This window comes from Oryza brachyantha, chromosome 2, assembly GCF_000231095.2.
Source record: "Oryza brachyantha chromosome 2, ObraRS2, whole genome shotgun sequence".
Classification (NCBI taxonomy): Eukaryota; Viridiplantae; Streptophyta; class Magnoliopsida; order Poales; family Poaceae; genus Oryza; species Oryza brachyantha.
The window spans coordinates 25,039,493-25,054,483 of NC_023164.2; the positions used below are offsets into that span (position 1 = coordinate 25,039,493).

Below are 14,991 nucleotides of genomic sequence, written 5' to 3' on the forward strand. Positions count from 1 at the left end.
TCGGATCACCCCAAGGATCCACTGTAATCAGTAGGAGTAGGAGTACTGGAGTAGTACTTCCACAAGGTTTCTCTCAGTCCTTCCCTGTTCCTTTGACTATGTGTCATGCACTCATGTTGCACATGAACTTCACTTAGGAGATGTGTGTGCTGCTAATAGATGCGTCTTATTCTTCTATACTGTATGAATCATGCATAGGAAATACAGTGTGTGTTTGCGAATTGAGATTACAGATACTACAGGATACAACAAATCTACTTCGTACTAGCACATTTGTACTTTTGGCACCGCATGATGCGAGCATGCCTGAATGCATCATGAAGCCCATGGCCACCACTTGTGTTTGCTACTCTTGGAAAGAAATGTACCTGTATCGAACACATCCCATAAGATTCATGAGCTGAGCAAACAAATAAAGGGTCTTAACTGTGATTTTAGTTCACGACACCACTAGCCCACTAGTAGAGCACACACTTCTCAACCTAGTGTGGTCTTATCTAAGGTGGTGTTTAGATTAATAAAAATTTTGGGACAAGTGTCACTTAAATATTTGATCAGATGTCAGAAGGGTTTTCGGACACGAATGAAAAAATGAATTTCACGGCTAGCCTAGAAACCGCGAGACGAATCTTTTGAGCCTAATTAATCCGTCATTATCACATGTTGGTTACTGTAGCACTTATGACTAATTATGGACTAATTAGGCTCAAAAGATTCGTCTCAAGATTTCTTTTGTAACTGTGCAATTAGTTTTTTAGTTCATCTATATTTAATGCTTTATTTAGATATCCAAAAATTCGATGTGATGTTTTTGGAAAAAAAATTTGAAAACTAAACAAGGCTTAAGATCAAGAAACAACTTCATATGAACATTATATCTAACATAAATTATGGTCCCCTGTTTGAGACACTTTGGCCATGGCCAAGCCAAACCAAACCCTAGCAATCAAGGAAACCACAGGTCAAGAACGTAGTACCTCACTCACTCATAGCACATGTTTTGTCCCCCAATGCATGCAAGCTGGGAGTTGTCTGTCAGAGCTGAGAACAGTGAAGGCCAGCCTCTCTCCTCCTTCCCCTACATGATGAGTCAAAGAAGTGGTCAGATTGCCTGGCCTGCCATCTGATTCACAGATGCATGGCATATGTGCAGTGCTGCTCCCTGCTGGAGTACTCCAGTAACTATTGCTGCCTTCTCTCTCTGTGTCATCTCTGATGCGTGTGCAGCTGCAAGCAGGGAGGACAGGACGCCCCCGCTGCCGCTGCATGCATGCTTCGGGGTCAGGCTCAGGCAGTGTGCTGCTTGTCATGCGCACAGGCAGGCGGATGGATGGACCGCGGCGTCTTCTCGTCAGAGAGAGAGAGAGAGAGAGAGAGGGGGGGAGAGATGCCAGCTTCTGCGTCTCCACCCCAGCCATTCCCACCCGTCCGCTCCAGCTTTCGCTGCCGCGGCGCGTGCATGCGGCGTTAAATGGGAGATGCCCCGGTAGGTGGCGCGGCGCATGCGGAGATGCTGCTGCAGATGGCGTCGATTTGACCCCACCACATGCGTGCTCGCATGCAGCGGGCAGGGACACAGACAGCACACAGCAGCAGCGTACGTACTGGAAGAGGACGAGGATGCGGTGGTGTAGGTGTAGGAGTAGCGGCAGTTTCACCGGCCGGCCTCGCGCTATGCCGGGCTGAGCTGGCTGTAGGAATTTGCAAGTGCAGCTTTGCCATTTTAGGCCTGAGGTTACGGAATTTCATTGCGTTCATGCTCCACTGGAGAGAATATATATGGCAATGCCGATCCAGGAGTAACTATCTAGGAAATTTGGGATGCTTCAGGCACCAGCATATCATTGGGAAGGAAAGGCAGGAAGAGTCTTCAGGAAATATGGTAGGACTGTAGGAGCACTTACGTAGAGCGCTGCCACAGCATTCTTTCATGCCTGCGGTAGCCTTGTACGCGAAGGATTTTTTTTTCATAAGCATCAAATTGAATAAGCGGTGACTGACCCCACTGCAGCAACTTGGGCTAGGGACCAGGCATCATCAGCTCCGTGCAGCGGGGTCTTGCCGGCGACACAGGAGCAGGGATCGTGCATAAGTTGATCCGGTACCCAAAATAGTCTCTTGATCACCACGGGTTAATCTGCATGCAGCTAGGTACTCCCGGTAGCCCAAGTTACCTGCATGCAGCTGCAGGGACCATGTATCATATCATGGCCAACAGTACATCATTGAGCGACGACGAGTGGTGATGTGATCCCAAACGCAGAAGATCCGGGTCCGGTGGTCTCGGCTCCTCCTCCTCCTGCCGCATCTGGCTAAAAAGCTTAACTCCGGCCGCAGCGTCTTTCCGACGGCAGCGCGCGGTTGGCAGTCAGTGCGGCCGTGGCAGCTGGCCGGTACGGACTCCATAGTACACACAGGGGTGACGCAGCGACGCGTACCATGGCGTTGTAGGTAGCGGCAGCAGCGGCATGGCCGCCGCTGGCGAGCGGCACATGCAGCGGCGGGGTGGGCGGTCAGAAAGGCTAGAGGGGCAGTGTGACGACCACTGGTCGAAAGCTTTTCCGTGGTACGTTGTGGCAGGCACATTCACTGCGCGGCGCTCGCACACTGCTCTGCTACCGCCCCACGGGCAAAACGGAGCCCTTTTCCCTGCGCACGCAGCGACGCAGCCACCGCCCTGTAGCATTCCTCGCCCCAGTCCACGTCTACCACTGTGCTTCAGCTTGGTACTACTGACGAGGACACCGAAAGCTCGAAACATGGCTCCTGGCTGACGAAACGACAGGCTTTAGGCTGTAATAAGCCACTGTTTTAGAAGCGATGGCCTATCGCTGGAGTGTCAGGTCTTGCTTGGGCAACTGGGCTTTTTGCCCCGAAAGTAATGTGCTTGCCACAGCTCGTACTGCATTTGTAGTAGAACTCGTCATCCTCAGCTCAAAAAATCTCTTGATGTGAACAAAGGCAAGAGTCTCGCTATGGTGCCTCGTCGTCAAGAGTCAAGACTCTTCTTTCTATGCGTCACTTTGACAGGCAGATTAAAAATGTTAGGAACGGTGGAGTGCTGGACAATGAAGGCCTTGGGCTGTTTAGATCAAAAGACTTTTTTTTCCCTTGTTACATTGGATGTTTAGATATTAATTAAGAGTATTAAATATAGACTGATAATAAAACTAATTTCAAAACTAAAGCCTATTTCATTTTACAAATTTTTTAAGCCTAATTAAGCCACGATTAGCAAATATTTACTATAGCATCATATTCGCTAATCATGAACAAATTAGGCTCAATAGATTCGTCTCGCGAAATAGTCCAGAGTATAGGATGTGTTTTATTAATAGTATATATTGATGTGACAGAGACTTAAAAAAAAGACCAAGAGAACCAAACACCCCCTTCGTTGTTCATCAAGGCAGTAAAAGAGTTAACCATGCCCCACAGCTGTAACTCTGGATAGGTATAAGAGCCAATGGGTGAAGGACGCCGATATAAACTCCGGCAAAGAGTACAACCACAACTGTCAGACAATTTAAACTCCGGCAACAGACACCATCGAAATGCATTGCTTTGAATGAATCTAACATAGCCACGTCCCCTGGTAGGATTGGCCCTTCTGTTGTCACAAAAAATATAGCCCTAACTCCCTCACATCAGACGGCAAAAATGAACTAGTATGACAATATCCTCCAGTTACAGGAATTTCAGCACAATACTTCCACGGTACTGGACACAGGACGCCAACACAAAAGAGATAGGACTAGATTCAAACAACTCACTCTTGATATGACAGTATATTTCTGGTTTCCCCCTCGTATAGAGATTACAGAACAGCTGCAAAAGTAAACACTTCCCAGTCCAGAGATTTTGCAACGCAGACTGGCTAAATTTTAGTAGCCAATGTAGAAGGGAGAGACCAGGAAGGTTTCCTATGGGACTGCTAACTACAAAATCTTAAATGGCACGCTGTGTGCAACAGCCATGCCAAATTAATGTACAGCTATAACACCATTTTTGCTTATTATCCATATCTGGATCTCAATAATATACCATTTCTCCAACAGTATATGGGTTGTCCTTGCAGCTTGGTGGAACTGTTCATCGGTGGTTTCAACCAAACCAGCCATATTCATTTTTACGGGCGTCATGCCGGTGACTTAGCCATGAACTGGACTCTTTATGTCTGGTTCAGTATGGTTTCTTTGAAACCGTACATGACCAATACAGCTTGGTAACCCATCATTGAGCTATCAATTTAATAAAAGGCAACTCATCTTTTCGAGATGAATATGTACAGTTGAGGTTGATGTCTGACGTCTAATGCTGTAATGCCAAAAAAAAATCACTAGAATAAATCATGATGTAGTAGATGCCTAAGGATGGAAAAGATACTTAGGTACAGATTTTATAACGTGTTAAATATCTTTTATAGGCAATGCTATCTCATGGACATTTCTTGTGAGCTGTAGGTTTCAACTTTCAAGCTGTAACTGCTAGTAACCTCATTGTTTTGCAAGGACAAAAAGACGTCCGACATAAAGACACACACTTAATATTAGATCAGTTATACACAAGATATATGGTAAAATCCAAAACTGGTACCTAGGCAGTAGGCACTGCACTTTGTTGATATATGTTGAAACACACCACATAACTGTGAATTGGTTGGACTCTCTAAATTATTTATATGGCCATTTAACAGACACTATCCATCATCATAGGGGTTTTTTGACTTGAAGCGAAATTCAAATTTGTCCTCTCACCAAGACCAGGAGGATAGCAAAATCAGGTCTGCCATTAGGGTGTCAGAGAGAATTGAGATTGCATCTGATTCTACATATAATTCAGTTTAGACCTGTGAACATGAACTAAGTGTACCCTTATATTTCCTTTATATTAGCAATAATACTAAAAGCTATAGTGCAGAACAGTGAATGTCTAGGAACTTAAAGTGTTCGCCAACCAAATCATGGTAATTGTGGGGGTCTCAAAAAATATCTATGCCAGATTTGCCATAATAAAAAAGATAAACTAGTTAGTGTACCTTGGCAAATCAGCTCGCTGAAGATGGTTAAATTCATAAGAGAGACTCAGTCCTTCTGATAAAAGGAGAGAACTAGGTCTGTATGTACTGAGAACAATTGCGTGTCCACAAAAAGCTGCCAACAGAAAAAGGAAACTCCAGATACATTAGTCCATGGACCAGTATACAGAACATGGCATTTTGGATGTCGACATGGTCTCCAAAATGCAACTTTGACCACTAATTTCTTATGAAAATAATTGCTGTGAAAAATCTATCCAGGTTAGTATTTAAAAGGAAATTGGTGCCCAAAGTTTTGAAAGTTTGACATGATGCATATCCATAAAAGAAAGAAGACTTCAAATGCCAAGCGACTTGTTCTACTTTCTGTTGTCCAAATATATTATAATACTTTAGTAGCCACAAAACAGAACTAGATTATCCATACATGTATTTGCTGTAATATCAAAATTCAAAAATTCCATTGAAAACAAGAAGAAAAAGGGAAAGCCCCAGTTCTATACCTTCATAAAGGGCCTCTCACGGGTCGGGAAAGAACCGATGAAGCTTTCTCTTAAAAGTAAGGAAACCTGTGCAATACAGAAAATAATTGTTAGTAGATAGTATCCTACACTTATAAGCATGCTGAAAAAGGCCGCGTTCGGCACTCCAGCAAGTTATCTTAACCCCCTCGTTTACCGCGCGCACGCTTTCCGAACTACTAAACGCTGTATTTTTTGCAAAAATTTTCTATAGGAAATTGTTTTAAAAAATCATATTAATTTATTTTATATTATTTAATAATTAATAATTAATTAATCATGTACTAATCTATTACTACGCTTTCCGTGCAGGATAACTAACCCACTACCCCCCCCCCCCCCTCCTACCGAACGCGGCCAAAATGTTCTGTCTAGTAGCTACGGCACATGACAGCTAGTTTATATTGTCCACAAGAAAAGTGGACAGAGAATAACCAGACCAAACAATATAGTAACAAACCTTGTCATTGTTGGATTGTACATTAGTAATTGTGTGAGATCTCAAGTTGGAGCACAGCGAATCAAGGTAGGATCTAAGCACTGCCAAGAAACCTTTGGCAGCTTCCACCTGCAATTTGCGAAAATTAAATGTGCCTCGAGGATTGACGATATGTTGCTCCTACAATGCATTAACTTATATATTGAACCAGAAAAAGAATATCAGTTCACAAAAACAAAAGTTACATTTCAATGATCAGAGACCATTGGATAAGTGTGCCATGAAAACAGTGGAGCACATCAATGGTTTCTCTACCAGTGACATCAGAAAAAGGAGAAATAAATATAGGTTCAACATATCAAGATGCACCCTAAGTTGGGAACAGATCAAGAGATACAAGATAACGTGAAGAATCAAATAAATCAAGAAACTACCTGGGCATCTGTACATTCATAAACAGGCCTCTTTCTTGCAAGAAAACTTTCTCCCACTAGTCTGGAATGATATGGACGCAAGGCAGAAAGCAACTCCTTCTGCTGCGGGAGTTGTGGGACTGAAGTAGACTTAATCTACATTTCAACATAAATACATGTAAGCAAATAGCTTGTTGCATAACGCACATCATTCTTCCACCAGTGATAGCGCAGTATTATGAGTTTTTTATTGAAGATTTTGAAATGGATAACAGGGAACACATAGTCATCATCACGAGGTCCCATAAAAAGATATATTTGTACATGTATTCATAATTGTGCAATGAATTGAATTTCTGGAAAGCGACAGAGTAACATTGGAATATTAACATAATAACGGTCACCTGATTCTTGTTGGCATCAATAACAACGGCATTTGCTAGTCTGGAATGTACATCGGATGTCTTGTTCTGCACACCAACCTAAGGATGATAGCTGTTATTAATTATGGATAAGACAGTCTAGACTAACTCAATTTAAATTTATTTGAAACCGTTGATAAAATTGGTGGTGTACCAAACAAAATCTACTGGACATTATATCCACATATTCAGCGGTAAACGAATGTGAGAACTATAAATCTAGGTCTCATCCCACCCTGTGAAATGTACACACTTAACAACTCCTGTACAATCCTATCCCTTGTCATCTTTGATTTTATGAAGATAAACAATGTTGAGAGAGCTCACTATGTAGGGAACAGGTGCATCAAGAAAATCCATCATGTCATTTGGCAGGACCTGGAAACGAATGATGTTAGAATATAGGAACAAACGCATTGCTGTGCTCAAATCTGATTCATTCAAAATCACAACGTCAATGTACCGGTATGAGTAGACTCTGCCACTGATATGGGCGTATCAGAGGTATGATGGATAAAACTGAAGCAGAAAGCATTCCCTGGTCATTGGAAATGATGAGAAGTCAACATAGAATGCAAGGAACAATTTAATTAGTGCTGAATTCTTGTTATTCATTATCAAAGAGTGAACTGATGTTCTACATAAGGACTCAAAAAAATTGTACTTGGAAGGGACAATGAATAAATTAAGAAATCTACTAACCTATAAGGTCCTAGCATTCCCCTTTTAATAACAATTAAACTCATAAAAGAACATCAAAAGTGTTACTACAGCTAAAGCATCCAGCTAAATACCCCACAACAATGTATGTTAATGATTTGGCTGATTAATAACTACTCCCTCCGTCCCATAATAAGGCAACTTTTCGGTTCCCGTGTCCAGCGTTTGACCATCCATCTTATTTAAAAAAATTTCAAGAAATTTTTTTAAAAAATAGTCACATGTAAAGTACTATTCATGATTTATCATCTAATAAAAACAAAAATGTTAATCGTAAAAAAATTTTAAATAAGACGAAGAGTCAAAAAGTATAGGTACCAAGTGAAAGATTGGTTTATTTTGGGACGGAAGGAGTATGCATGGTAGTTCTATTGTTATAACAGAAAATACTTATACAATGCCAGATAAAGACAAGCAATAGATTAACTGACCATCATTGTAACAACAAAAAATATATAACAAGATAATGCCAAAACTTAAAAGCCTTGGATGCTTACCAAATTAGAACAAACAATAACGATCTGTTTCTCCAGTAGTGCTGCAGCAAAAAGTGTCATTACCTGCCAACAATATCATTTCAAAATGAGTAAAATGCAAGTAAATGCCAGGTAGTACTCCGAATCAATTTATAGAAAGCTTCAGCTTTTGGGCGACACAAATAACACACATGCACAAGAATATGGAACACCAGATCATCCATTAAGCTTTTTTTCCAAACAAAAAAAATTAATCCAATGCAATGAATGGGTCTTAAAGACAGACATCAGTTTGTATTTTATTATGGAATCATTGTCAAGGAATGAACAGGCAACGCTAAAAGGCATTATATCACAGTGCTAAGCATACAGAATTTCATGTCATTGAATGTACTAAAATGCACCGCATTCCATGAACAATATCAATATATTACAATTCCATCTTATTCTTTCCTTTAAAAGTCACTACTAAAAAGATTACAAAACCATGCCTGGAGCCTGGAGTAATCTACTAATCCAGACAAGTTGCCATCGCTAAAGGTTTATCCTATTGACATGATTCTAAGCACATTTCTTTAAAGGAAAAACAAGGCAGATACCACAATGATGCCAATTGGCCACTTGCAAATAGTTCGCAGTCGAGCATGGAAAAAATTAAGTTCACGATGGGTAGGAGCACTTGCATATTTTGAAAGTATGAGGAGGCTCTTCTAAAAATGAAAGCACCAAGCAGCTAGTAGCGGTAATAATTAATTAGGTTCTGTAAAGGAAATAAGTCATCACAACAACACGCGAAGGATCTTACATGCTCCAACCTGAGGCATCCACATATGGATGCCACAGCCCATGTTGATAAAGCAGTCGATTCCTCCTCGGCAAATAGCGCATTGCGCATCTGAAAAGGAGTGGACAAAGCCTTACACATAGTATTCATGTATTTCATGAAGCTATAAATAGCAAGGAGCTTATAACACTAGAATGGTAAATATCAAATGCGTAATACTGCAACACACCGGTGTATCTTACCTCTGCCACCTCTAAACTCATATCGCATGACCTGAGATCAATAGTAGAACCAGCAATATGAAGAACTGTTTCACCCGGCCGGTGAAACCTTAGAGGATGAAGGTGATCTAAAGGGTGAAAAATAAGCGATGAACCCCTGGCAGGACACTGCAGCTGATAGTACTGAGAAACAACTTGCAGAGATCCATAGTTTTTTGCCTGGAGAAAACAATAGGTTACAAAACTACCCACAAAAAAGAGGCAACCAAGTAAAAACTTGTGTGATTTTATGCATATAGAACCTTAGCCCATTGCAATATATTGTTGTGGCCAAATAAGTCTCCATGACCAATGGATGATGGCTCCTCCGAATCCGATTCATGGGTATCACTTCTGAAATTTATGCCTGCAGAAGGGGAATCCTGGGAACTGCAGGAAACAGTGCTAGCTACTTTATGATTATATTCAGCTACTGGTGCTCAGAATTTAGAAGTAACAAGATGATTTCAAGTGAGAAAAGAAACATAGGAATAGTTGTGTAAATAACATACTAGTGCCTTATTTATGTGGAGAATAACATACCTTGGAGATGATTCGGAACCTTCACAGAGGTGAGAGCGCATGAGAGGTAGAATAGTATCGCTAACAAAGATGTCAAGCTGTTCATCATCCACATCATCCTGTAAAGAATCGCCACAATTTTTCGTGGTAACAGATTCATTCAGGATAACTGGTACAGAATCCAGTTCATGAAGCTTAATTCCAGATTGATCGGCAGTTGTATGTTCTGATAAACAATTGTCAGGACTTTCAAGAGTATCACACTGAGGAACGGTTACTGTTACAAGATCATCCTGTACTCCACATTCCCCTTGGACTTCTTTGGAGTTTAAGTCCAGTTGGTTATCTCTACATCCAGAACTGCTGTCGGTGTCTGACAGCTCCTTTGGACAAACTCCCACACTTGATTCGGAGGATTTTTCCAGATCTACTGCATGACCATCAAGATACTGTTTATCTGTTGAAACTTTGGTTCCTTCACAGACATCTTCATCCTCACATGTTTCCTCAGGTGATAATGATGTAAGCATGCTAACCCCATCGGTGAGCCATTCAAGACGCTCTTCCATAAGAATGCTGTTTGTGGAAGTCATATGCAAACGTAACATCAAGGAGAATACCAATATTGAGTACAGATCTGGATAGCATCAAAGGCACTCATACAACAAAGTTAAACATAGACACTAGCAAATTGAGCAAAGCAGCCAAGCAGGTACTTTCAGCACTAAAATATTCTTATGCCACAAATAGAAATCCTGAACCTTAGATCACTATGGTACTCAAAGAGACAAACTAACCATCAAATACATATAATAAAGGAGAAGGTTGATTTTGATGTTAGTTAAAAATCATAACTAAAATTCGAAACACTGTGCAAAGTGTGGAACATATAGGTTCAGTTCATGGTTTTTAGCTCCTAATCTTCTCAGACCTTCCTCAGTATTCTTATCTAAGATGTGGATGCCTATTCTAGTCGCAGGGATGTAAAAAAAATTTACTTGCAGAAGCAAAAGAGTAAATGAACTTGGTATATTTTTGTAAAGCCAGCAGCCCAGCAGTACAATCGATAATGTAAAAGCTTTCTATCGCTAATAAGGGCCAAACGCAAACTATTAAAATTGTTTACATTTTACACAAGAAACCATGACCAAAATTAGAACACATAAATGGTACGTAAGGATGAGGCTTCCACTTCTGCTGAGTGCAGGCAAAAAAGGTGGCAAAGCAAAAGGCAGCCTAAAAATAAGGAATATTTACAAATCAGCAAGATTAGCAATAATGGCGATCACTATACTGTACCTCTGTAGCACCCCAAAGTGCAGTTCAAAGAACGGGAGCCTGGAAAGGATGCAATAGCATCGTGGTGTGGTTATTACATAACGACTCCGACGTGGAAAGATAGGTTTCTCACTTGTAAGCATAGAAACCAGCTTCGAAGGTCTTTGCACAATCTCTTCAACTAACACGCAGCATCCATATAGTGTAGAATCATCAGCAACCTGCACTCTTTCGATAATCAGCAACCTATTGAGGTGGAATGATATAAAGGAGAAAGAAATGCATTTACCTGTAAACGAAACACAAAAGACTGGTTGCTTTCTTTCAGTTGTTCCTGAAATGGGAAACTTAGGATATAAGATTATGGATCAAAAATCACAGGAGTATATTACACAATCTGTAAATCCGAGCATCGCTGTTATATGGTACATTGATTAAAAATATAAAGACAAAATTAGTGCAGAGAAACATCCACCTGCCCTAGGAGGATTTCATTCAGCTCACTGAATGAGGGGGTCCGTTCAACCGCATTAACCTAATTACAAACATAAACAATGGTAAATTGTTGAGGCTATACAGTGCATGATCTGACAAAACTGTTGAGGATTGGATGTTAAGCAATCAATGCATATGTGTTCTCATGCAGAGGAAACAAATAATATGAGTTCTGGTTGAAGCCCTCTGCAAAAACAAGAAAGATGCAAACTGTAGCAGTATGTAGCCCAAATGTGACAGACCTGTACACCTCCAGGAAGGCAGAATGAGAGGATATCCTTATACTTGAGTGGTAGACGCCTCTCCGGAGGGTATGCAAAAAGAACCTTGCGAAGAAGGCATGCAAATAATAATCAGCAAAAGTTTAAAGTGCATGAATTAAGCATAAATGGGATGAGGCAAGTTATAAACCTGAGGTTCCAAATTTGATAATGCATGAACTTGGTGGTGATTATTGCCGAATATATTTCTCGGTTTCTTTATATCTTCCTCATTGCTCCCTAGTGCAATGTTTTCTAGCTCATGGATATCTGCCTGAGGAGGAAGCCCAACAATCACAATGCTCTCAAAAAGATGTGATGGTTCTCTGATACACCTGTTACCCTGAACGAGAAAAGAATTTTGACAGTTTTTAGCCAGACCAGAACAGAAACAAGAAATGCAACTGCATACTCTTCAAAATACTTTTCAGAAACAACTCTACAGCTGCTCGCGTGCTGAAGCAAAATGACTCATGATAATCATGTATGATAACCATAGTGCATATAATTCTAGAGCATTTGCCACAATTTACCAGTCTTAGTAGTTCAAAAAAGCTAGGTCATTCAGCACTGTGTGGTATCCAAATATTACTAAGTATTAGTATCTATTACTTAACTGTCCAAGAGATGACTAGTATTATAATACAATCAGTCAATCACAACTGGTGTAAACAATTAAATAGTTTTAAATATAAGTCGCTACATGATAGATACATGAGCAAGGTGAAAGAGCCAAAATAAAATACCCAATGCGTGATAAATCATTGGGCCTGACAAGCGATATTAAATGAGTTCTGATATTTTTATAAGTAAAACACCAAGACACTAATGTTAATCAGAAAATACACACGTGTAAATGGCTAATAGACATTGAAGTGACTGTCATCTTGTCTTATGACAATGCTATGACCTATATAGGTTTGTAATGGGAAAGAATTAAGACAATGGGCCTCATCATTTCGCTTCTTCTTATGTTTATAAACCAAAATTTGAATTTTTAACCTTAAATTTCGAGTTGATTTTGGGGTTTTTGCGATCATAGTTTATTTTTTGGTCTTTGCTTTTAGATCGCTAAGAATACGTATATAAAGATTCTATTCACAAATTATTTTTTATTTGCAAATATGTTGTTTTGCTTTTTCCACAAAAAAACCAACCAATGACCCTGACCTGAATAACATCCCTAGAATGAACTGCAAGCTTGAGTATTATGCTTGAACAAAAACTACCAATGAAGATACACAATTGAATTAATTATGTTTTCTGTACTACTGTACTCTTTCCTAACAGTTAGAAGACCAGGTTCCACATCCACTCATAAATTAAAGCTCTCACTGAAAGACTCAAGTTAATCTGCAGAAGTATATGCAACAACAGATACATTAAAAATGAGAGTTACATACCAACGACTTTAGTTGGAACCTGGACCACTGACGCTTTTGTGTTGTGAGAACCTCCGGATTGTAAGATCCAGACACTTCAGGTGACGTTGAAAACCCCTTCAGGATTTTCGAAAATTGCTGTTGCAGTTTCTGCATTGGGCTGCCACTCTCATCTTTGGAAGAGTACACAACAGATGGCCGTGTTGACTGTACAGTGGCTGCAGAAGCTGCAGCAATAAATGCTCTCGCTACCTCTTCAGTTGTTTGCATCAGGTGTGATGTGTTGAATTTGAGCCCTTCAGATCCTTCGTTCTTGTCCACCATTCTAAAAGCTTCCTATTCATGCGAGGAAGGAGATTGTAATTCCAGTAGCATGACTGAGCATGTGCATATCAGTCAAACAAAATACGGATGTAGGACATACCATGGAAGTGCTTATGGTAACAAACAAAACGTGAGCATTCCAACATGATCACCCAGTGGTATCATCTATCGAACACGTAGATCATGCTCTCAGCTTTTCTGAACCATTTAAATCCAATTCGATTGAACCTATGGCCTACACAACCTACAGTCCTGGGCTTCTGGTAGCACGTAAAACAGTGACATCTATGATCTATCTCATATAGAACAACAAATTAGCTTGTGCCTCACTCTGATATCCAACAGAAGGCCACCTAACAACAAACTATAAGCACTTTACCTAACTAACTAAAAAGCGCTCCACTTGAGTAATGATCGAACTTTTCTGAAATAATCGCTGAGTGCATGGTGGAATCTAAAAGGTAAGAACAAATCAAACAATAACGCATAATCCTATACTGCTATCATAGATTTTACACTAACAAAGTACGAAAATACAACATAATCTACCGAAGCATTATAGAAATCTAGCAAAATCGTACAGACCAACCACTCGATCTCAGTGTTTGACCTAAAATTCGCCAAAATACCATACCCAACATACGGCTTGACTACTCTCCAACGCCATCATACAGGCGACAGTAACCTCAAAGTCCCAAATCGATAGGGAAATCGCATCCTCCAAGCAGAGTCGGATGGTCTCAGAATTTAACAGTGGGAACCCATACGGCCATACCCCACTACGATAGATGAAACATCAAAAACAAATCCTCAAAACACATACGAACAAAAAAAATGAAAAGCGCCTCGAATCGGCTCACCTCACCTGACGCGGCGGCGGGGGAGGGTTTTGAAGCTTCCCGCCGCGAAGATCTCTCGGCTTTTCCCGCTGCGTGCACGCGCCGCCACCAAAATGGACCCCCTCGTCAACCCCAAACTAGCAGCGAATGGGAGATTGCCTCCTCCCCCTTCCGCCTCTCGCCTCCTCCTCCTCCTCCTCCTCCTCCTCGCCCTTTTTTCTCCTCCTCCCCTTTTCCCCTTCGGATTTGTGGTTTAATGCTCTCGATCCGTTCGATTAAGCAAGAGGCGATTCGTCGCGAAAAAAATTTAAGTGGCGTGATTTGGTTCGGCACTGGACAGGTTGAGATTTTCGGAAAGCGAGTTTTTTTTCCGTGGACGAGTGGGACTCTGCTGGAACTGGGGTGCGATCTGTCACTGCGCGTGGGCCCCGTGCGGCGCTGCCTGAGTTGACCCGAGCCGTGTGGCCCTCCGTGTGGCCGGGTGCCGCTTGCCGCCACGTCTCGCGACGCGTGGACGGCTCTGGCTGCCTGGAGCCAGAAGGGAAGTGAAGAGCTCTTTCTTTTTACGTACTGGTGCTTTTTTTGTCAGTAGAAGTACACGGAACCAGCCAGCAGGCATGCATGCATGACAAGTATAATTGTATAAATCAAATGTTTTTGAAACAATAATTGTACGGTTTGTGAGCTATTATGGGATATAAATCATACTGATACTATATAGCAGGAGTCCAACAAGTTTAGTCCGAGCAATCAACTTTTTCTTTCCTATCAGTTGAGGGGGGTTTTTTATAATACTGATGCAGTCGTTTTCTGATTGT

At 41.1% G+C, this 14,991-nt stretch overlaps 1 protein-coding gene across 4 annotated transcripts; it reads right to left on the reverse strand.

Annotated features, from left to right (window-relative positions):
* Positions 1-3,542: 3,542 nt before the first annotated feature.
* LOC102708496 lies at positions 3,543-14,525 on the reverse strand. 4 transcript variants are annotated; one of them, XM_006647935.3, is made up of 20 exons: positions 14,200-14,525; positions 13,032-13,346; positions 11,780-11,971; positions 11,611-11,694; positions 11,349-11,408; positions 11,163-11,207; positions 10,895-11,094; positions 9,617-10,171; positions 9,337-9,463; positions 9,056-9,253; positions 8,835-8,924; positions 8,051-8,113; positions 7,297-7,371; positions 7,161-7,211; positions 6,816-6,893; positions 6,433-6,567; positions 6,020-6,127; positions 5,542-5,607; positions 5,039-5,153; positions 3,543-4,317 (listed from the first exon to the last, which is right to left on the reverse strand). In XM_006647935.3, the coding sequence occupies exons 2-19, from the start codon at positions 13,332-13,334 to the stop codon at positions 5,085-5,087; spliced, it is 2,499 nt and encodes an 832-aa protein (XP_006647998.1). In that variant the 5' UTR covers positions 13,335-13,346; positions 14,200-14,525; the 3' UTR covers positions 3,543-4,317; positions 5,039-5,084. The 4 variants fall into 4 exon arrangements, with proteins under 4 accessions (XP_006647998.1, XP_006647999.1, XP_015689361.1 ...); XM_006647936.3 differs by having other exon boundaries at positions 14,195-14,525; XM_015833875.2 differs by lacking the exon at positions 14,200-14,525 and adding an exon at positions 13,435-13,960 and having other exon boundaries at positions 3,543-4,339.
* Between the last annotated feature and the right edge of the window lie 466 nt (positions 14,526-14,991).

What these genes read in the sequence shown, in the direction of transcription:
- LOC102708496 (XM_015833875.2), bottom strand. An exon ending in GCCTTCCTGGAGGTGTACAG is followed by an intron (nt 11,409 to 11,610) that starts GTCTGTCACATT and finishes GTTTGTAATTAG; the next exon opens with GTTAATGCGGTTGAACGGAC. An exon ending in ATGAAATCCTCCTAGGGCAG is followed by an intron (nt 11,208 to 11,348) that starts GTGGATGTTTCT and finishes TTCCCATTTCAG; the next exon opens with GAACAACTGAAAGAAAGCAA.